Source organism: Nyctibius grandis, chromosome Z (genome assembly GCF_013368605.1).
Source record: "Nyctibius grandis isolate bNycGra1 chromosome Z, bNycGra1.pri, whole genome shotgun sequence".
Classification (NCBI taxonomy): domain Eukaryota; kingdom Metazoa; phylum Chordata; class Aves; order Nyctibiiformes; family Nyctibiidae; genus Nyctibius; species Nyctibius grandis.
The window spans coordinates 14,319,412-14,342,952 of NC_090695.1; the positions used below are offsets into that span (position 1 = coordinate 14,319,412).

General features: G+C 39.0%; 2 protein-coding genes and 1 pseudogene across 2 annotated transcripts in view; 1 reads left to right on the forward strand and 2 right to left on the reverse strand.

Annotated features, from left to right (window-relative positions):
• On the forward strand, window positions 1–23,492 carry CCDC152 (coiled-coil domain containing 152). Its single transcript, XM_068422512.1, has 9 exons — window positions 1–168; window positions 2,667–2,783; window positions 3,740–3,845; window positions 10,518–10,586; window positions 11,625–11,689; window positions 19,072–19,174; window positions 19,891–20,018; window positions 20,213–20,299; window positions 20,837–23,492. The coding sequence occupies exons 2-9, from the start codon at window positions 2,697–2,699 to the stop codon at window positions 20,957–20,959; spliced, it is 768 nt and encodes a 255-aa protein (XP_068278613.1). The 5' UTR covers window positions 1–168; window positions 2,667–2,696; the 3' UTR covers window positions 20,960–23,492.
• LOC137675827 (uncharacterized) lies at window positions 12,465–13,857 on the reverse strand (annotated as a pseudogene).
• Window positions 21,045–23,541, reverse strand: part of SELENOP (selenoprotein P) — an 8,148-nt gene continuing 5,651 nt past the window's right edge. The window contains exon 5 of the mRNA XM_068422511.1: window positions 21,045–22,843. Within this exon, the coding sequence (XP_068278612.1) occupies window positions 22,196–22,843 (648 nt within the window). The 3' untranslated portion in view covers window positions 21,045–22,195. The remainder of the gene's footprint in view (window positions 22,844–23,541) is intronic.

The window sequence follows — 23,541 nt, forward strand, 5'->3', positions numbered from 1 at the left end:
GCGAGGCAGGGCGAGGCGCGCTCCGCTTGTGGCTGCCACCCTGATCCGTCTATCGGTCATGCCCACGCACTGAGGAGTAAAAGGCAGTGCTTTGAGTGTCCTGTGCTCCTGAGACCGTGAGAGGGTCTTGCTTTTACCCAGGGCACTTTGTGTAGACAAACTGCAGAGGTGGGAGAGGGAAAGACGGTCGCTGGGACTCAGTGGGCGCCGCCGGTGGGGTTGGTGGGGGTGCAGCCGGTGCCTCTGTACTGTCGCGGTTGTCTGTGAAATCGCATGAGGGTGTGGGATTCACCTCACTTGTGGGTGCCACTTGGGTGGTGATAATTCTGATCTGCAAACTGTGTTTTAAATGTGCTCAGGGCCTTCAAAGAGTGAGTAACTAAAAAAGGTTATAGTCAATGCAAATGTCAGGTGCCTGTCTTAAAGAAGGGTGGAGTTCAGAAAAATGATGAGGCTATTTGAAGTGGCTGTTATTGAATAATTACTATATTGAGATATGCAGTTAAAAATTAATATCTACTCGTTTTATTTTGGTTATAAATACAGGTTTCACTGTTACATGAAGCAAAAATGAAACCTTAAATTCAAAAATCAGATCATCAGCTACAATACTTTAAAAAGGATAACAAGTGAGCATGGACAGCAAGGGGTTAAGGAGAGACTAAATAAAGGTGTCAGTTTTATGACAGTCAAGAATACATTTTAAATCTTTAATTTTCCCCCTAGTGAAATAGATATCAGTTCAAAATGGGTGGGAGGCTTAACAAAAATGCCTTTGGAAGACATAACATATGTAATAATAATATACACAAAAATAAAAGTGATTAGTTTCCCTGCTGGAAAAATACAGCATTAATAATACAACACATTATTTTTAATTTACCATTTCAGTTCAGCAGGAGTTTTATTCCCAGTGGCACTGTGCCTAATGCTGCCAAGTGCTGAGCACATCCTGTCTTTTGAGAAAACAAATGATGCCATGGAATAAGGAAACACACAAACAAAACAGCACACAACATGGCAGCTCCCTGAACTCCCATCCTCAGTCAAAATTTAGAGGGTAAACCACAGTTTTAAGAGCATGATGAAAAGAAACTGTGATTAACAAACATAAGATGCTGCTCATGATAAGGACTGGAAAGCTCAGGGCTTGGCATTCATAGTGTACTTTTACATTATTAAGTAATAGAATATTAAGATATGTAATTGTTTGACAAAATTGAATGTCCTGAATAAATATTTTAAACTCCATTTTAACAAATCATTGCATTGTAATAACAGTTAAAAGTCATAAAGATTGCTAACTTAGTAAAAAAGTCACTAATTTGACTTAGAAGCATAAGTTCTTTAATGTTACATGTGTTCTTAAAAATTGTTGATTTTTTTTTTTAAAGTTAATTAGCTTTAGGTAGTGAATTAGTTTTAGTCCCTCTGAGGGAACAGTGGATACAAGAGAAAAATGAGTATTAAACACACAGAACCAGTATCTTTATCTTACTGCTTTGGTAAAGAAGTTACATACACATAAAAACTTGTAAATATTGAATGAGTGAGACAATAATTCAGTTACGTAATTTTGGTTCCTGCTTAGTCATTGTTCCTTTACATATCTATTTCCACCTAACTTCAAGTATTTCTGTCTGCAAACCCATTTGGTTTCTGGGTAGTGCACACATTCTAACTTCTGGTTCATCCCTCTCATTGAAATTTTTTGTTATTTGTAAAAAGACAGTTCATACATTACCACACAGGAGTGATGATTTTGTCTGGAACACATGGTTTATCTAGTATTGGAATTTTTGTTTCATGGAGCCTGCTGTTCAGAGATAGTTTTAATATTTTTAGAAGCATTCATATTTGTCTTTCAGATCCATTTTGCAAATGTATGTCAAAGATTCCGTAAGCAGAATTTCTACTAAAGATAGGAATTGTATTAATAATCTGGAATTATATGGGTGCTTTTCAAAATACTGTCTTTTTACTCATACAGTAAGGTTTATGTGCTGCAGTGTCTCATCACTGATATTAATGCAAATTGTTTATAAGAAAATGTGTAAGTAACTTGAAGCCTGAGTAGGTAAGTATTAGAGCATTTACACAGGTAAAAGGTCTAGATCCTGCCTTAATGTGTGCCTGGTAAAATCTTATTTACTTAAGTAACATTTTTTAAGTTAATCAAACTTAACAAAATTTTATCTGTTGCCTCTAAAATACGCACAGTAGAGAATGAGTAATTGTTTCAGTTAGTTGAATTTCCCACTCTTTAAAGTGAGGACAAGAAGACCAGTCTGTTTTAGCAGCATATCTGAAGAGAAATTGGTCCTATGTTTTAAAAAGCATCCTATGTGCAGACCACTAATATATTTAGGTAAAATTACATCATTGTGTCTATGGAAGTGGATTTGGGTCTATTTTTCAATTGCAGCAAAAAATTCCAAATTCAATTAACAGTGTGATAGATTTTGCTTGGGCTTTCTGACATTCATTGTGTTTCTGAGAAAGGCAAGATCTTAGGTTAGTTGAAGTTTAGCTTCACACGCAAAAATAGTTTTAATTAAAAAAAAAAATGTGTTCTTTGTTCTGCTTACATTTGTGAATATGAAATCTTTTGACATAGTATGAATGAGAAATATATTAATTCCTAGATCTATTTTTTATATATACAGCAATCACTGGATTATATAGTCCAGAAATAAATGAATCACAGCCATGAAGAAACTATGAAGAAAATCAGTGTGGTGAACCTTGATAAACTTTTAGATAACTTCTCAGAGATAGAAAAGGTAAGAGAAGAAGGTAAAAAATGTTGAAACTGCTATCTATAAATGTTTTGTGACATTTTAATAAGCTTTTCAAGTGAAAATTTCTTCTAAGTGGTATCAGCTTATTCTTATTAATATGCCTTGTAATACCAGCCTTGTTTGGAAAGTGTTTGTATTGACTGTACCTAAGAGTGATGTGAGTGACTTCTTTGGAGTCTGAGAAGCCTTTGTTTCTGTGCTAGAATTTTAATAGTGCAGAGGCCAATTCTTGCTTCCTCATCAAAGTGTGGAAGTGTCCCTTTGTATCAGAAGCTGCTATTGGAGGTAACAGTATTACACAGCTTTGCTGGACAATCCTTTCAAAAATTGTTCCTTGCTCTAGAAACATGTCATTGCCATAGCAGGAGCATCTGTTCTTATACTCCATATGCATCGAGCTCTCTTTATTTTATGTTTATGTCAGTTCTTAAAAGATTGATCCACTGAGGAAAATCATTACTGTACTTCTTGTTTAGACCCACGTTGGCCAGCTCTCTGGTGATTTCCTGGTCAGTAAATACATACTAGAGATAATATAAAAGAGGCACCTGAAATACATTTAGCACTTCTCATGGAAAAAAACAATATTATACCAATTCCTATTCACACCCATTATTCATGTTTGCGCTTAACGAGGGCATTGACAGCCTCATATGCAAAGCACTAGAAAGAACCTTGCTGAAGATTGATCCAGACTGTGGACTACAGAATTGAGAAGAAACCAGTTTATAACTAGTGATGTAAGTCAGCATTCTTAGCACAGGCTCCCAAGTCTAGCGTGGTTTTTCTCTAGAATGGAATTTCCAGAATGGCAAATAATAGATGTTTGTGACTGCAATGTTGTGAAATTGTTAAATTTTATATTAATTTAAAATTCAAGATTTAAAACTTAAATCAAAAGATATTAATATAACTTTAGTCTTTTTCTGATTTTTTAGAAAATATCAGAAATTAATGAAGCAAATAACCTACTGGTTCTTCAGCTGGAAAAATGTAACAGGTTGTTAACATTAAGCCAATCAAAGGAGGAATCGGTAAAAGAAGGTAAGTTATTTTTTAAAAAACAGTATGATATTTGCATATATTCAGGAAGTTCTGAGAAATATTTCCACTATTTGCAGTCATATAAAATACAAAAATAAAATAGCAAGGATCTAAGATGCTGTGTGAAAAACAGTAATGCTTAATCTTGGATCATGTAATGGAATCAATCTTATTTGCATAAACCAGATAACTTTAATCCACAAATATATCTTGAGATCTCCATTAAAGTAACTGTTTTCCAGTTGATGTTAATATCCATCCACTTTTAAGAGATTTTTGAGTGCATGCAGTACCTATGAAAGAAAAACGTTCCTTTTGTATTTTCTTTCATTTTTTCCTCTTCATCTTCTTTCTTTTGATTGTGTTACCTCCTTTTCCAAGTGTTGCCGTTTAAGGCTGGGCGGGTGGTTAAACATATGGCAGACGCTCTCTGTTAACCTTCTCCTTCCCCAGAGGGGAAAGGAAAAAAGGGAGAGAGACTTACGGGCTGGAAAATTAAAACAGTTTTAATAAATAATAACAAGGAAAAGAAAGAGTATAATAAATAATGAACCGTATACAAAACCACTGCTGAGCTCCCCCGATGACGACCATATCACCTGCAGGGCAGGCACTGGGCAGTCCCGACACAGCAGCAGGCAGGAAGCGGGTTCAGGAGCGAGGGCAGGAGGACGGGATGTCGGCCGTAGGGGAAGAGAGTGCGACCCTCGTGGTCCCTCAGCTTTATACTGAGTGTGATGTGGGTGGGATGGAATATCCCGTTGGTCAGTTCGGGACACCTGTACTGTCCACCCCTCCCCAAAGGTGTGGCACTCTACAGCCCCTTCCTCTGTGGGACAAAGAGACCCAGCAGGGACCCTAGTTCCCGCGGCAACAGGTCGTATAGTCCACTTCGGGAAGTCACTTAAAGGAAACTTAACAGAAAAGTCCGTCCTAGTCCAGGATGCCAGGATGCCAAGAAAACAATGTGTTGGCAGGGAAAGAGGAAGAGGATCAGATGAGCTTGATACACCTGATGATGTCATTGTGCCCGTCCATACAGGCCTCTTGAACTTCTAGTGAACTTCCACAGTTTACAAAGTCAGCATTTTTAAGAAAACTAACATGAGTAGTTGTACTTAAAGTGCTAGCCTGTGACATGTTAATCCAGAAGCAGCTCAGATGTCTGTGTAGAAGAACCGGGTCAACATTTGGGAAAAGTAAGGTCAGCATTGCCACTATCATGCCCCCATCTGAGCTGTTCTGTTGGTATCAATATGACAAATGTTATGGTTCACTTGGTCACCAGAAACATTTTGCCCAATGAGAAATGAGCCAGATCCATTCCTGAATGCTTATTTTGCTGCCTTCTGAAATGTCAAAGCTTGCCTGTAACTGGAGATGGCACGTCAGACAGGTGGGGCTGGTGCTCTGAGATCATACAAAGAATTATATTTCTTAGTTGCTTGTGTGATTTGGTTTGTTTAGGGACAATCTGATAGCCCAGTTTGTGGTTTGGTATATATTTCCCTGTACCATGCTGACTGGTATATTGAAGTTGTAGGATTCCTCTTTGAATTTTGCTCGCTTAAATTAATTCTGTGAGGACCTTGGGTATTGGTGGAATATCAGTGTCTTATTCTGCCTAGGCGTTTGTTTAACTTCTAGAGGACTGAAAAGCCGTCCAAAGTGATTATACTTCTATCTGTGTGAGATTTAATCTCTGAAGAGGTCAGATTAAACAATGTGACAGCCCATTTTGTGTTTATAATGTCACCGTCAAGATTTTATCTCAGTGACATTTCCTACTGAGTTATAAAGTATTAGGAATAGCATATAATCCTTCAATTATATGAGTTCAGTTAAGCTGATAACCACTGTTGTAGATTTATTCCATAGGCTGCACTTGTGTTACTGTCAGCTTTAATGTCATCAGTTTTCGTCCTATTTCTTTTATTTTGTATAGCAGATGTCATTACGGTGCTATATAGTTATGAATGGTAATAATACTTTATATTAATACTAAGAAGATTCAAATGTTCAATGGAAGCTAAATAATGAAATGGCATTTACAATTTTACAGGTGGGAATTACAAGCCTCTACATCATAATAAAAAAGTTGCCAAGTAAAGGAGGAATTAAAGAGAAAACTATTAAGATTGTTTTGATTCTAGAAGTATATCTTTTCAGATGGGTATTTGAAAAGAGAAATAATATGTAGTACTTAGCATAGATTTGTGGTTGCTTATTCTTCTGTAGTTTGTAGAGTTGCTGAAAGGTGCATCTTTTTGTAGAACTTTGGTGTCTGACAAATCAACTTGCTAAAAGTTAGGAAACGGGGTAGGAATAAACTTCATTTCATGCTGGAATGAGACTGCCAGTACGTTTCACTTAGATCTTCGCTGGGACTTAAATAGTTTAGAATCATAGAATCATAGAATGGTTTGGGTTGGAAGGCACCTTAAAGATCACCTAGTTCCAACCCCCCTGCCACAGGCAGGGACACCTTCCACTAGACCAGGTTGCTCAAAGCCTCGTCCAACCTGGCCTTAAATACTGCCAGGGAGGGGGCAGCCACAACTTCTCTGGGCAACCTGTGCCACTGTCTCACCACCCTCACAGGAAAGAATTTCTTCCTAATATCTAATCTAAATCTACCCTCTTTCAGTTTAAAACCATTGCCCCTCATCCTGTCACTACATGCCCTTGTAAAAAGTCCCTCTCCAGCTTTCCTGTAGGCCCCCTTCAGGTACTGGGAGGCTGCTGGAAGGTCTCCCTGGAGCCTTCTCTTCTCCAGGCTGAACAGCCCCAACTCTCTCAGCCTCTATTCATAGGAGAGGTGCTCCAGCCCTCTGATCATCTTCGTGGCCCTCCTCTGGACTCTCTCCAACAGCTCCATGTCCTTCTTATGTTGGAGGCCCCAGAGCTGGACACAGTACTGCAGGTGGGGTCTCACGAGAGCAGAGTAGAGGGGCAGAATCACCTCCCTCGACCTGCTGGCCACGCTGCTTTTGGTGCAGCCCAGGATACCGATTTGCCTTCTGGGCTGCAAGTGCACATTGCCGGTTCATGTTGAGCTTCTCATCAACCATCACCCTCAAGTCCTTCTCCTCAGAGCTGCTCTCAATCCATTCTCTGCCCAGCCTGTCTTTGTGCTTGGGATTGTCCTGACCCACATGCAGGGCCTTGCACTTGGCCTTGTTGAACTTCACGCAGTTCGCACAGGCCCAGCTCTGATTTTTACCATAATCAGAAATGAATTGGAAAAGCTATTGAGTGAGTGAAGTTTGCTAATGATGCTAATCTATTCAGTTATACCAAGAATCTCGTGATACAGAATGACAAGTGATGAAAAGGGGAGATGAAAACCAGTAGCAGTGCATATGGAAGACATTTTATATAAACAGTGGTTGGCCCTAGTTGGCTGCTTCTCGGGAAAGAGAACTTGGTGTCCTTCTGGACAGTTCTCTGAAAATATCAGTGGTCAAAGAAGCGAACATAGGCATGATTATGGAAGAAATAGAGAAACAATCATCATGTCCTTGTAAATACTGTGATTTTCATGTAATGTTGTGGTCCCCATGTTTCAAATGGACGTACCAGAACTAGAAAAGATAACAGAGAAGGTAACAAGGTTTGGTATTGTCAGGGAGGAGCAAGGGACAAGGAACCGGGAACCAGTCATGTAACAAGGCCCACAGAGGTAGGGGCTTCACCAGCTGAGACTCACTCTTGCTGTACCCGTGCAGGGCTGGCCCCATGAGGGGTGCCAGGGTCAGCCAAAAGCCCGCATTATCAAACAAGTATGTAGTGATGGAACAGGTCCAAGGTCAAAACAGGAGGTTGAGTCAGGATCAGGTTCAGAAAAGGTAACAAGGGCCAGACATGGTGTAGTGATCACTACCAGGTCCCTGGTGATGAGGCAGGTCTGAAATCAAGCCAGAAAGTCACTCCCTAGGTCATGACCAGGGTCTAGAGCTACATGGTATGTGGCTGCAACACAGCTGAAGTGTACCTCAAGGTAGGTCAAGGGCAAAAGCCTCAACTTAAAAGCAGCTCCCAAGAGAAAGCAGGGGCAGCCATTTCTGAGTCTTCAAACAGCTTTTTTCAATGTCACCAGCTGTTCTCTTTCTAAGTTGGCCTTGAGCCCAGTCAAACACCCAAGAGGTGGGTGGGGGAGAATGCACTTGGGGCCCTCACAAGGGCAAGTGTAGAGTCCTGCATCTGGGCAAGAACAACCCCAGGTATGAGTACAAGTTGGGGACAGACCTGTTGGAGACCAGCGTAGGGGAAAGGGACCTGGTGGTCCTAGTGGACAGCAGGATGACCATGAGCCAGCAATGTGCCCTTGTGGCCAAGAAGGCCAATGGCATCCTGGGGTGTTTTAGAAGGGGTGTGGTTAGCAGGTCAAGAGAGGTTCTCCTCCCCCTCTACTCTGCCCTGGTGAGGCCGCATCTGGAATATTGTGTCCAGTTCTGGGCCTCTCAGTTCAAGAAGGACAGGGAACTGCTAGAGAGAGTCCAGCGCAGAGCCACGAAGATGATTAAGGGAGTGGAACATCTCCCTTATGAGGAGAGGCTGAGGGAGCTGGGTCTCTTTAGCTTAGAGAAGAGGAGACTGAGGGGTGACCTCATTAATGTTTATAAATATGTAAAGGGCAAGTGTCATGAGGATGGAGCCAGGCTCTTCTCAGTGACATCCCTTGACAGGACAAGGGGCAATGGGTGCAAGCTGGAACACAGGAGGTTCCACATAAATATGAGGAAAAACTTCTTTACGGTGAGGGTGACTGAACACTGGAACAGGCTGCCCAGAGAGGTTGTGGAGTCTCCTTCTCTGGAGACATTCAAAAGCCGCCTGGACGCGTTCCTGTGTGATATGGTCTAGGCAATCCTGCCCCGGCAGGGGGATTGGACTAGATGATCTTTCGAGGTCCCTTCTAATCCCTAACATTCTGTGATTCTGTGTAATTGCCCTACAAAAAAAGCCAGTAGCTTCAATAAATGCAGATGGAAGAAACTGCAATAAATTCTAGATACTAAACACAGGGAAAAGAGCACTTGGGCTGCTCAGTCTTTCTGCATGCAGGGAGTATTCTTTACAGGGAAGGAATCACACAGAATCCCTAACAGATGCTATGCCAGGGATCCACAAAGCTGCAATCATTTAGCAAAATTTTGCTTTTTCTTCTTTAATGTAGGCAAGCAAAACTTGTGGGTTCCCAGTATTTTTCTTCCAGTCACAACTGTAATTACATAAGGGATTTGCCAAGATACGTCCTTCAAAGATAAGAAAGATAAGCAGATATTCTTGGGACTGACAAAAGAGTGGCCTGCACTTAAATAGCTGTGATTCATTGTAAGACTAACTGGTGTTCAATTTACTCAAATGCATAGCTATCTTTCCAATTTGGGCATGAATTAGAAGCATTTGGGTTTATTTCCATACATTTTCAAATGGGAGAAAATTTGTAGTAGAACTAGTTGGTACAAATGGGCATGCTAAACTATTGCTTCCAACTTCGAATAGGGTTTTTCCACAAATGCTTTTGATCCAGTACATGGACTGAGGGCAGGCAATGTTTCTGTGCTCTTCGTGCTCCCTCTACTGTTGGAAGCATGGAACGGGACAATACAGCTGGCTAATGTACTCGGCTGCATGAAAAGCAGCGTTGATGGAAGAACAGACTAAAGGTCAAAAAGATTGAGTGGAAAACTGGATCTCTGAGCTGGGATCTTAAGTCATCTTCCTGACTGCGTTATTTGTAACATAATCTTTAATTATATGCTCAACATTTTTCAACAGAGCTTTGGTCTTATGAGATGAGTACCTGTTACTGAGCATACTTTCTCTGTTGCGGAAATTAAAAGCCATTTAAGAAATGTAGTGGTACTCTGGAAATAGGAAGAAAGGTTTTAAGAGTAAGCAACCTCAGTTTTAGTGTCCCCAGTCTTCCTAGTCTTTTAATGTTTTGTCTTTGAATGTTACTGATAAGGTTGTAAGGAACATAAAGGATAAAAATAGTATTTAATGAAAACCAAAGTTATATTACAGGCAGTCCACGTGGTGTTCAAATATAAAAAATACAATTTAGAAACCCAAAATTATTAAATACAAATATGTAAACTGATAACAAGTTACATGTATATACATACACACACACAAAATTATTTTGTTTAAAATGAGATAATGGGGATATAGTAGCATATTCTGAATCTCTCCAAGTTTATGTTGAGCCACAAGATGAATGTTAATATGCAGTAAAAGGGGGGTGAGAAACTTCAATGAGTAGATAGTGTTGGTCTTGTTAAAAAGAATCTTAGCAAAAATGCTGTCAGGAAAGTAAGCCTCAGTTTCATTCATTACATCAAATTGCTGGAAGCTGATATGGAAAACTTCCATTATTTCCCAGAAAACAGTAACATCTTTGTTTTCTAGCTAGGAACAAAAATGTAATACTTTATGAAATTGTTCGTATTGCTTGATAAAATTGTTTTTAATATATCGTCAAACTAAAAGTAAAATTAAGCAGTAACCATAATAATCTGAGTTATTTCTATAGTCAGTAAGATGACTTAGACTATTATTTAATCAATATTATTATAAAATATTTGAGAAAAGTTTATAAACAAAATGTAAAATTAAAATTGTGAAGAAATTATTCAAAAATACTGGCTTTTTCATTTCTTTTAGAATGTACTACTCTACAGAATGTGATAAAGGGTCTAACACAAACCATTGAAAACCAGTGTAACGTGAAAGGTAAAAGAAACAATGTTCTTATATATATTGTACTGTAATTTAGATTGAGCAGGCATTTAATTTTTTTGTTTATATTTACTGTTTTTTTTCAGAGAGAGAAACTCACTGGCAGCCAAACAGAAAGGAAAAAAAATATATCTAAAATCAATTTTATGCAGAGTTTCATGGTCTATATGCTTAATGAATGTCTATTGCTATTATCTTATTTAGAATCCATGTGTAAAAGAAGTTCTGCCTCAGTGAGGTTTTTTTAATCAATAGTCGGGCTTTAAGTTTATTTCAGCATAGCACAGGCAATTTTACAAAAAGTGAGAAAGTATTATTCAACTGTTCGACTTTAGTCAATTAAAGCATTTATGCATAGTTTTTATCACTTTATTAAACCAGAGTCTTAATCCTCAGTGTAATGTTATGAAAATTTAGCTGTTATCCATAAATACTTGACAATTCCTCATTAATATTTTAAAATAAAATATATAAATATTTGTTATATCTTTATACCACAGTTCAGCTGTACACCTGGTAGTTAATTTTATACCCATTGTGTGTTCAAGGCATATTAGCATAAAAATTAATAAACCTCTAACAATCGGAAGTATATGGCTGCTTTTAATACTCAAAGTGAGCATTATCTGCTTTTTCTAAATTCAGGTTTTGAGATAGTACTTTCTAGTTTTGCGGAAGCAAGTACTTAAAAAGTTGCATTTTCCAATTTGAAACTCTTGTAGCCATGATAATAATCTTTTATTTTCTGAGTCAACTTTGCATCTATATTTCCTTGAATGCATCAGTTATCAGAAGGCTAAAGACAGTTCAAAGTAGTAATACCAGGCAAATATTACAATTAAACTATGAATTTTCTTGTTAAAAAAATGGAGACTCAGATTGTGTAGTTCTGTAAATTATTATGTCTTCAAAAAAAGATTCTTAAAGCTCAGACAAGTCAAAAAATGAAAGTAATTTCCTTATTCTGCCTTCATGCTAATAATACTGTCAAAATGTACTTTTTAGTGCATCATAATTTTTTTATTTACATAGATGAAAATGATAGACTGAAGGGTACCATTCACATCTTGGAAGAGAAATTAAAGGCTTGTGAACAGGTACGTCACAAATGATCAATCATTAGGTAGAGGAATATTTTATCTCTATTGTAGCAGTTCAGATATCTTTATATTCTTGGGTTTGCTACTGATACCATTAGTGTTGCACTTTTCCTAACATTTATCATGTGTAAAAAGAGAAGAGTTGTTCTCATGACAGTATCAATGTGAGAATGTGTTAGAGGGACTAAGAGGTCAAAAATACTAAGTGCTGAGAACTCTAGCTCAATCTAAGATGCACTCTTTTTTTTTTAGCTGTGTTTAGCTTTAAATTCAACTTCACATACTGGGTTAACAAGATCCGATGGCCAGGTACACTTGGTTATTTACTGCGTAGAGGACAAGGTTAGACAAACCTGTCAGGGAGACCCTCCCGTTGAGTGACAAGGTTCAGAGAGGACCCCCTTGCTTTCTGAACTGCTTCTCAGAGGGGAGTCTAGGTGCAGCTGGATCCAATCCTAGTCCCAGACTTGGTCAATGGTTTATGTCTAAATGATTATATATGCACAATCAGTCCTTCATATCACTTAGCTGAAATTTCAATAGCATGCCACTAGTCACCAAGAATCTTTTGCAGCAAGGATTCTCTCGACCTTGAGGAGTAACCTTAAGAGGCGACCCTACTCAAGGATGATCCTGGCATGCAGCCCACTGTCATTTCAGGAGAGCTCAGTGGGCCCTGGGCTGTGCACTATTTATAGAGGAAGATGATTGATTTATAGTCGTATTTGGATATCAGTGAGACGTCTGGATCGCTGTTCCACACAGCCCTTGACTACCATGTTTTGGGTGGTTGAAGTTGGGTTATTTGTTTTATCGTGTACCAAACCTTTATAAACAACATAACTCTAAGCAATGAACATATTAGAGTCAGCAATATCACAACAAAGTGAAGCATATGATTAAACGCTCCTGTTGGTGACCATCCAAGAAGAGTTTCCCACCAATGGTGTTCTCCATCCTTCTTCACTCTTTCCAAGACATGATGTCTCTCTTCTGTATCACGATGAATGGTGATTAGAATTTTGTGTCCATTGTTTTGGATGCGTTCTAATAGTTGACACGGGTCATTGCATTGTAGTAGTTTCTTCACCAGTGTAAGATTCATTCCGATGGGGGTAGGCAATAAGTCTTGACTCAATGTATAATTCAATTGTAACAACTGATAAGACATAACAGGAGCCAAATAATTGAAGTTGCATCCCATAACTTTAGTAAAGTTACAAACACAAGCATTTGAGTGATTGCTTTTATCTACAGTAATGTTGTCTACAAATATACATCACAAAGGGTTCTCATACAAACACATCCTTTTCCAGTATATACAAGTACAGTTTCAAGGGTTTCATCGGGTTGTATTTCAAAATGACAAACATTTTGTTCAGTGTCAAGACAAATGTCTTGGGCTTTGATGGTGTTAATCTCACACATAAGTCCTTGTTGTTCCCATACAATGCATGTGTTAACATCAATAGTTTGCTATTTGTTTCCATTTCGTTGGGCCTATACTTTATGTTCTAAGAGATAGAGTATAGCTCCATTGTGATTTAATCCTACTGTAATGAGTGGATATATAGTGTATACCGAAGCATTGCGTATTGTTAAGACAAAAGTTGTGGCCTTATTGTTGATGGGGTCATAAGTACAATTGACTAAATACCATCAGGATTGGAATTCCTTTTCTAATTTAGTTGCATTATCCCAAATAACCTTTTGAATTTCAGTGGGTAAGGTGCCCTCTTCACCTTCTGTTGTAATTGTTGCTACCGTAGATTGCATCCACAGTTGAGCCTGGATACAGCTAAGAGCTAGAGAAACATTTTGGGATGCACCAAGTGCATCCACGATCAATTGGTGGTCCCTTTCATTAATTCTTTCACACAGAGGCAATGTATCAGATAAGAGCTATTAGTTCCCAATGCTAACAGAGAAGACCGCAATGGGTGTTCTAATTTGTTTAAATCACTTGTGCTCATTTTATTTACAAGTACTTTGGCATCTATACTATTTAAGACTCCAAATCCTGCCCCTATGATACCGGTCACATCTTTCCTTGTTCATCTTGGAGAGGTGAAGGTTCACCCATGTAACCATGCTAACCATCCTGCATAAGACATACTTAGGAATGGTGAACAGGTCAGTTTGATGGTAGAGATATTAATTTGCATCAGTGGTTTTACTCATTTAAGAGACCATGATGGATTAAATAACACTTGTTGCTGGCCTGTGTTTTTGATCACATATAATCCAATTTCAGATATTTGTAGGGAAAGAGTTTTCTTATCCTTTACCATCAGGGCAGATGGTGTTGTACTAGGCTCAGTAATGTCTGTTTTAAATTTAAATGATAGTCCCATGCTATGGTGAGCCCAGAGGTAGACTACAAAAACAGGTTGTACTAACGTAAAATTGTACCACCAGTCCAATCTTTCAGAGGCTCAAAGTTTAGTAACTTTTGCTATTGGGTTCTACCTCTTAATGTTGTTGATGACTCCAGCACTTTAGATATTGACTTTAACTTTATGGAAGACATTAAGAAATCTGAGGTGCATACAGGCATTCCCAGTACACAATATACAAAACAAATGCCTTTTATTTTCAAGTCAGAAGATTACCAGGATGAGGTTATCATTCCACAGTATCAAAATTTTGATCAGCCTCATCAATTCTGTATAGCTGATGTATACACTGATCATACTCCACTCAGTAAATTTCTTCCATTGATACGCAGAGGTGGTGCTGTAGCAGGATGATCAGCTTGTAATTTCAATCTACACTGGCTACATTCTGTAAGAACAGTTTCACGAGTTTTTCTGGTTTATAGGCCAGCCTTCCCTCTGTGCAGCAAAGTAAAGTGCTTCTTTACCTGTGTGTTTTGATGTAACCATTCTCCCAGTTGTTACCACTCAGGATTTAAGGTGATTTTCCTAATTTTAGTTAGCTCACCTACCTTTTGATTCCACTTTGTGGATGGTTGATTATCCTTAGTATGAGCTTTTACCCTTCCCATCTTGAAAGGTGTTTTCCTGGCTATATCTAGTAGCAATTGCCAATATTTGTTTCTCCAAACTGGGGACCTATTTACTTCCCAATTCAAGGTTTTCCACTGACAGAACCTCTGTGTGGCACCAGCCCACACACCATAGGAGTCTACATATATGACTTTTTGCTCCATTCGTGCTGCCAAAAAACTGCTCTTATTTCTCCTACTTGTGCACTGTCTTTACCACCTTCTGTTACTTCTTTGCTGGTGGTACTATCTAATGCAATGGCCTTATATTGCCATTTACCATTTACCCTTTTTGCTGAAGCATCTGTAAACCAAATGTTTTCTGTTGGTGTACCATCAGTGAGGGGTGGTGCATCCAGAATGGGTGAAGGTTAAAAGGTTGTTGTAACACTGAAGGGGTCTGTGTTTATGGGCATCCGCAATGTGGAAACCTTAGATTGTCCTTGAGTTAATTGCATATTTCTGCAACTCCTGTTAGGTAGGCATACCATTTTCTGATAGTGGGTTTTTGTGCAACTCCTTCTGGGAAGCAGTCCCCTTTAGGATTGCTTCTAGTAAATTAAATGGTCCTCTAGTTTGCACAGGTTGTCCCTGGTGTATTTTCTCCACTTGTTTAACTGCTTGGACTAAAGATAGTAGTCCATTTTCCCTTTCAGAGTATCGTTGTTCTGTTTCTTAAAATGCAGTTGAGCTAAACACAGAATCAAACAGAATCACAGAATATCAATCAGGTTGGAAGAGACCTCTGGGATCATCAAGTCCAGCCATTGCCCTGACACCACCCTGTCAACTAGACCATGGCACTAAGTGCCATGTCCAGTCTTTTCTTAAACACATCCAGAGATGGTGACTCCACCACCTCCCTGGGCAGCCCGTTCCAATGTCTAATAACCCTTTCTGAGAAAAAATGCTTCCTAATGTCCAACCTGAACCTCCCCTGGTGAAGCTTGAGGCTGTGTCCTCTTGTCCTAGTGCTAGTTGCCTGTGAGAAGAGGCCGACTCCCACTCTACTACAACCTCCCTTCAGGTAGCTGTAGACTGCAATAAGGGTCTTTTTGGCCCATCGGGGCCAGTTTGGAACAGGTTACAGTAAGTCGCATGTTCAGCAAAACCCCATTCAGCTGTAATAGTCACAGGTGTGTACTGGTCCCAGTGACTGATAGGTTTTTCATTCTTCAGTTACAGTTTTTACCACCTCTTTATGTTGTGATTTCCACTCCCAGGGTTTGTCTTTCTGTAAAAGTGAGTCTAATGGACAGGAAATGATAGAAAGTCCAGGTATGTGCTTCCTCCAATATCCTAAAGTTCCCAATAATTGCTGTAACTCCTTCCTTGATGGGGGCATTTGCAGCTCTTCTATATTTCTTCAGGTATCTGGAGGAACCACTGCACTGCCTGCTATCCACCATTTACCTAAAAATTTTACTTCTTTACTTGGTCCCTGCCATTTGCCAGTTGGAATGTCAATTTCTGCTTTATTTAGTGCTTGATGCACCACTTGCTGCTGCTTCCCCCACCTTCTCGGGGGAAGTTACTCCCATCAGAATATCATCTATGTATTGGTACAGTTCCACATCTTGGGGAAGTGAGACTGTCTGTAAATGTTCAGCAAGTGCGGCATGAGCAATTGCGAGTGAATGTTTACACCCCTGTGGGAGTCTGTCACACGTATATTGTATTCCCTCCCAACTGAAAGCAAACTCCTCTATCCTCCTCCTCCAAGGATATCCAACGATAAAGAACATAGCTTTTACACCTAGAGCCACCATCCATTGGTGTGCAGCCGCTTGCAGGGTAGCTGTTAAGTTTGCAATGTTCGGTACAGCAGCTGTTAGCAGGGCTGTACCCGCATTCAGGTGCTGATTGTCAGTTGTTAAATGCCACCTCCTGTCTGGCTTCTGAACTGGCCAGACTGGTGAGTTAATGGGGAGTGGGTTCTGCAGGTTATCTGTCATTTCTCCAAATCACCTATGACTTCAGAAATTCCATTTCATGACACAGCAAAAATGGGACATCGCAGTATGTTAGTGATTTTTGGGTCAGGGAGCACAGGGCTGCACGAAGCACACACACTGGAGCCTCCCCATCTCTGCCAGGGTTGGGATCGAAGTTTGAGGTGAGGGACCACACACTGCCAGGCAGCAGGCGCCAGGTTCATCCATTTAAAACATCGAAACCTGAAATATTTTCATGATGATCTTTAATTGCAAAGCAAGTAGTCGACAGGCGCTTCTCACCTGGGAGCCATAAATGGACCTTGGCAGTTTGGCACCTAATACTTGCTCTGTTCACACCAGTAACTTTAACCCTTTGCTGTCCAGATCGCACGCCCACCTTCTCAGCATCTTGTTGTGTTAGTATTAAAATTTGTGCTCCTGCATCTACTAAAAACTTCAGCAATCGTCCCCGAGGACCAACTGGAATTAAAATGTATGGGCCGTCATCACTTACCCACTGATAAGCCACCCTGTTCCAGACAGGCAGGGTCAATTGCCTCCCGGACATTACTTGGTTTTTGGTTTCATGCCCTGCAATTCCTCCCTAAGGGAGAGGAAGGGGTTGTCTCCCTTTCTGGGGACTGGTGCTGGAGGAGATGAACTTTGTGATCTCCTCCCCAGGCTTCAGGTTTTGTTTTTCAGCTGGTGCATCGTCCCAGCCCATTTTGCGGCTGTAGTTAACAATGCCATGCATTAATTCTGTCCATGAAGGGAGACACTTGCGGGCATTTTGTGCTTCATCACCTAGTCCCTCATTGTGTTCTGTGTCTTTCTTGATCTCATCATGTTTTGCAACTAAATGGGGTTTAAGATTTGCCGGAGCTCCCTTAATCAGTGGTTTTAACATTGCCTTTGCACGGCCCCAAGTTACTTTTAGGAGCTCTTCAACGGCTTCCCAGTTATGCCAATAGTCATGAGCCCGTTATTCTGAGAAGTTGGGACTTGGATTCACTCCACGCCTCCATAAATAATCAGTAATACTGCTTGCCACCCTGCTGACTATGCCAATTTGTCGCAGATGGCATGAGAGATGCATTTCACCCGTTAGAGAGAAGTAACAATATGCTTTATTGATATGAAAGTGAGTTAATGAAGTTCAATAGTAAATGCAATAGTGGGTTAACAAGATTTGATGGCCAGGTACACTTGGTTATTTACTGCATAGAGGACAGGGTTAGACAAACCTGTCAGGGAGACCCTCCTGTTGAGTCATGAGGCTCAGAGAGGACCCCCTTGATTTCTGAATCCCTTCTCAGATAGCAGTGTAGGTGCAGCTGGATCCAATCCTAGTCCCAGACTTGGTCAAAGGTTTATGTCTAAATGATTATATATGTGCAATCAAACCTTCGTATCACTTAGCTAAGATTTCAAGGTTTAGCACACTGCCAATCACTTTACTGAGAATCTATTGCAACAGAGAATCTCTCAACCTTGAAGAGTAACCTTGAGAGGCACCCCTACTCCAAGGGAAATCCTGGCACACAGCCCACTGTCATTTCAGGAGAGCTCAGTGGGCCCTCGGGTGTCCACTATTTATGGAGTAAGATGATGGACTTACAGTCATATTTGCATACCAGCGAGATGTCTGTGACGCTGTTCCAGACTGCCCTTGGCTACCATGTTGCCATCCATCCCCCAAAGTCCTGCCTAAGTTGGATGCAGCCATCATGACCCACACTGGGGGTTATGGCTTAAGTTGGGGGGGAGCACAACACCACACTCTGAGCATTGCTCTAGTGAATGGCTACCTACCTTGTCAGAAGGCTCTGACAAGGGCTTTGGAGTAAGCATCTCTACATTGTCAGCTACAGCCAATTCCTTGATCATTCTGGATTAATTATTGGGGCAAACTTACAACAGGCGTACTCAGACTCTTCACTTGAGTATCAGTGCCACCAGCATCACTACTGCTGTTATCACCGATGTTTCTGCTCCTGCCAGTATTAAGTTGTTGAATTCTTGGTATAGGCAATATTAACAAAATTCATACTTTAAGTACGATTTTTGTTGTACAATCTTAAACTCAAAAATCCACAAAAGTGATACTGTAGTCACTTAAGTAACAACTGCAGCATTGTATCAGATCCTGGACTGGGGAAATTAATATTACCTCTCCATATGCCCGTTCTCCTAATAAGTACAATTTCTAATTTTATATTAACTGATAGCTGTAATACAATGAAATCTGCTACGTTTTCCATCTGTGGACTTCAGACAGATTGTAAGATGTCATTGGGCATTTTGAATTTATTAGATTGAGGTAAAACAAGTACTGAATTATAGAGCACTGTACATTTTTACATGAATGTTGTGCTTTGCAGAAGGCTAAGAGCACAGAAACTTCAGGATTTTTATGAAGCTTTTTACATTCACAGGAATATAAAGACCAGATTGAGAAACTTACGATAGAAGTTAAAAACAAAGAGGAAGACCACAAATTAGAAATAACCCAGTTGAACTGCGATATAAGAAAAAAATGTAAGTTCTCTGAAGACTGAATGCTATAGTGTTAGGTAAAACATGTTGTAACCTCTAGGAGCTATACTTCATCTAGGGTAAGTACAAGTACGAGTGCCCCTTCTTAGTGGAAACATACGAAAACTAGAAGTGGATGGTGTTTAACTGAATTTTATCTTTGCTCAAGAGAGTAGACAGTGGCAATAAGGCAATAGAACAGCAACACAGGATAAGCAGAAATTCCCAAATAGCTAGAACAGACACTGGGAACTTAGACCTAAAGATCTGAAGGAATGAAATTTTGGGTTAAGTGTTGACTGGAAAATTGCTTTGAACTATAAGCTAGACTGCTGTTAGAGTGTTCCAGCTATGCTCAGGAGAGTAGGACATTTTGTTCACAAATAAATAATACTCTAATGAGAAAAAAAATATTTCAATATTAATTTTTTCCATTACTGGCATAGCCTTGAAGAGTAGGATTTTTTGATCATGGACTTAACTGAAAAAAGGCAAACTCTTTGTAAAATGGGATGCTTCTGTAAAGAGACTCCATCTTACTGTGATGGGACAGGGTGGTTTTCACATAGTTTTAAAGGATGTTTTTTCCTTGAATGAAATTGTTTTCCTATAAAATATTGACCCACTGTTCAAGAACATTTTAATGTTTGGGAAATTATGTTATTTTTCCATCTAAACATCTTTTATAATCATCGTATTTGGTGTTACTGTGTTACTAGTTGAAGTAAAAGAAGTGGAGTATAGAGAACAGAGAGAAAAAAAAGAACTGGAAATACTAGAGCTAACTAGACAGCTGAAAATTCAAAATGAAGAGAAGCAGAATGAAATAATTAAACTGCAGATAGAGGTATGCATTACAAAGCTGAGTTAAATATCAGTTGGGCATTGGATAAACTTAGAAGAGACTGTAGTGAAAAAAGTTAATTAGTACTAACAAAGTAATATGATGAAATCTAGGAAACGTAAAAAATTATTGTCATTATTTAACATATTTTTTTTCTTTTTGGTTCTTAATGTTTTGTTTTTTCCCAATTCTTTCAGTTCAATGCTAAATTAGCAAGAGCTCAGAATAAAACAACAAAATCATTTTCAGATGCTTCTGTCTTGCCACAAAGTATCTATCGAAGGGTATGTGTATTAACAGCCTGTAGTCTGAAGATACTAAATACTGTTACAGCTTGTTTGAAACAGCGGTTCCCTGGGGTTTTACTGCCTCTGTTCTGCAACAAAACTTGGGGGATGGAGCAGTGTGGTGGGGTGGAGTTTCACGCCTCAGGGGTCCATCTTTCCCTCCCGCACATCCCTCCCACCTCTAGGCAACTTATTTCATGTTTCTTTCCACTGATGTTGATATAGCTGGGATTCAACAACAAAAGCTCACATGTGAAGTGGTTTTAGTACAGAATTGTTAACCTAGGAACTGAAGATACAACTGATATAAATGACTGCGATATAAATTATATATGTGCATTATTGGTTTTGTAGGCTTGGGACTTTGGGATGTGACAAAATAGGATTCTGGGGAAGTAATCTTTGTAATTTTGTGATACAAAATATTGAGTAAAATATTCTTCTTAGAATATTTCTCATTAGTAATAGCATATTGTATTGTTACATAATTCTATGTGATGTTTAACAATGAAGGCTTTGCTTGCGTTTTTACAGAAGCTGCAGCATCTCCAGGAGGAGAAAAACAAGGAAATTGAAATTCTTCGAAACACCATAAGAGACTTAGAGCAACGTCTTAATAAAGGCCAAGACCTGCCTTTCAAACGGAGGCGATTTTGAGGAAACATTAAGTATTTCAGTAGTACATAAAATGAGAAACACAAACTGCATTTCAAATTGTACACCTGAAAGTAAAAACAAGATATGAAGAAATATGGAATATTTTTTATTGAAAACGCTCTTGTCAAATATTCCAAAGGCATGCATTCTGTGTATATTCAAAGCTACTTTCCTGCTAATCAGCATTCACGATAAAAAGATTCAGGTTTCGTAGGAGTAATAATTTCCCTATTAAACCATCATTAATTATGGTGTACACTTTCAAAGCAGTTTTCCTTTCTTGAATATTCTTTTCTTCATTCAGGAATCCTTCAAACAACTATATTTTCACTTCAACTCAGTTAATCAAAGGTTAGGAATGCTAAGCTACAGACAGAGAAGTTATACAAGTTTAAGTGGTATATTACCTTACTAATCAATACAGATTTATCAAATTCAGCACTGTTATAAACAAAGATAAACATTAAACCAAGATTAAGTTTGTTCTGCCCCTCCCTGTTTTTCATACTGATACTGATCTGCATGAAGAGTTGTTAACACTGCTTCTCACTTTAGGCACGATCTAACTGATTTAGTGGGATTTTACAAGCTATAGTAATATGTACTAATGGACCCTGATACCCTATCTAAGCCACAAAAGTTAAGCATATAAATCTGTTACTTTAAAACAATGCAATTACTGCTTGTATCTTACATTTGAGATAAAAAAGCTATTTTGGCACATTGCTTAAGGATGAGCTTTTCTTGTATATAATTTGTATCCCTAGGTTAGAAAAAAAAACAAACAACTTTTGAATATATTCCATCTTCTTAATAAAAAATGATTAACATATCTGTTTTGGTTATCTTCTATTCTGGATTGCAAAACATCGGACAGGAGCCCCTAGGTCATAGTTTATGCTCCTGTCCTCACAAATGCAAGCAGAATGTTAGAAGAGAAACAAGAAAGACAAATTAATCAAGAATGCAGACACCTTCCCAGTGCAACTGAAAAACAAACTGCGGGTCAATTAAATTCCTTTAAAACAAGAAGCTTTTCACTGATGGAATTTGACAGGTATTGTGTAATTCTAAGAGCACTGCTCTAAAAGTCTGCTTCTTTGCAATATTTTAACTCTACACACCTGTCAGTATAATTTTTAATTGGGGGCAATCAAAACACTTAACCTGTTCGTTTTTCCACTCTCGCAACTATATGAATTTAAGTAGTAGGATTCCCTTGCATTTTTAAGGTGCTTAGTTTGTTTTTCAGGCTCAGTTTCTTGCCTTTTCCTGTCACTGTCAGGTGTCACTAGTTTCACTTGCTCCTTCTGCTGGTGACTGTCAAGCAGCAGTGAGCAGACGTCACTGTCAAGATTCAGTGATGTCCTCTGCTGACAGCTGGCCATGTCACCTGCAAGAATTTGGAAGTGCTCCACGACACTGTCAAGTGACAGAATTTCCTAGCTCTTCAAACAAAAGGTGTCGACAATGACAGCATCAGCTACTAGAAGTTGAGTCTGATGCTGTTGGCCAATTTCAAGTTAACTGGTTTTTACAGCTGGTTTTCCCCTTTTTTCATAGCTTTTTATCTTGTGTAATTTCCACACTTTCTCCTGGAGGAACAGCGTCTACCTCTTCATGACTACCTGTCTGATCGTGTCTGTTACGGCCAAAAACTCTATGACGTCGACCGCTGTGAGGATGATGTCTTTGAGTTTCAGAAGGAGCCTGATGGTTCTCATGTTTTGAATGATGACTGCCCTCACGATGGTGGTGGTGGTGTCTATGTCTGTGCAGGTTGTGGTGATGCGAATGTTGACCAGTTGGTTTGGGTTCTATCTCTGCTAGCTTTTCATCTGCTTTTTTAGTGATGTTTTCACATACACCATCAATATCAGGTTCCTGCAAAACAGAAGCTTGCATTAAATACAAGACATTATATTTAAACAAACTAGTTGTAAAATATTAATTATCTTAATGTTTTTGCAGAACATGAAACCCAATTTTAAATTATTTGTGCTACTTTGCTGAAGAAAGATATGAATGTATCAGAAAGAACTTTGTTTTACAGACCACTGATAACTGGATAGGGCTCTTAATGTAAACTTTTAAGAACTGTAATTCAAGTAATTGCTAATAAAAAGTATTCTTTTTCTAGGATCCCAGATCTGACCGGCCTGAGGCCTACATTTAGCTGAAAAACTGTATGATGAGAACGAGAGTTATTCTTCTCACTGAACTTTCATGACTATGTATGTACATTTCTTGGTGATCCTTAAAGTAGTTCTGATCTTTAGTTATATGTAAAACAAAGCTACCCTTCTTTTATAACGGTAACAATAATGTGTCACCTTGTATTATCACTTTTTAAAAGTAACTATTGTATACTGTGTTTAAATGTAAACTAAAAGGAACAGTAACTCAAACGAGCTTGTATTTGATTCCCAGTTTTTTTAGAAAACTACTATTTGTTTAAGTACCTATCTGTCCCCAAAAACTAGAGTAGCTAATTGTTCACTAGCTGTAGCTAAGTCCATAAACAGAATTAGCCTCCAAGATTGCATGTAGATTTCTGAAAATTATTTTCATTTCTATCAAGG

What these genes read in the sequence shown, in the direction of transcription:
- CCDC152 (XM_068422512.1), top strand. Translation starts at nt 2,697, where the DNA reads ATGAATCACAGCCATGAAGAAACTATGAAGAAAATCAGTGTGGTGAAC. An exon ending in GGAGGAATCGGTAAAAGAAG is followed by an intron (nt 3,846 to 10,517) that starts GTAAGTTATTTT and finishes CATTTCTTTTAG; the next exon opens with AATGTACTACTCTACAGAAT. An exon ending in AATTAAAGGCTTGTGAACAG is followed by an intron (nt 11,690 to 19,071) that starts GTACGTCACAAA and finishes TTACATTCACAG; the next exon opens with GAATATAAAGACCAGATTGA.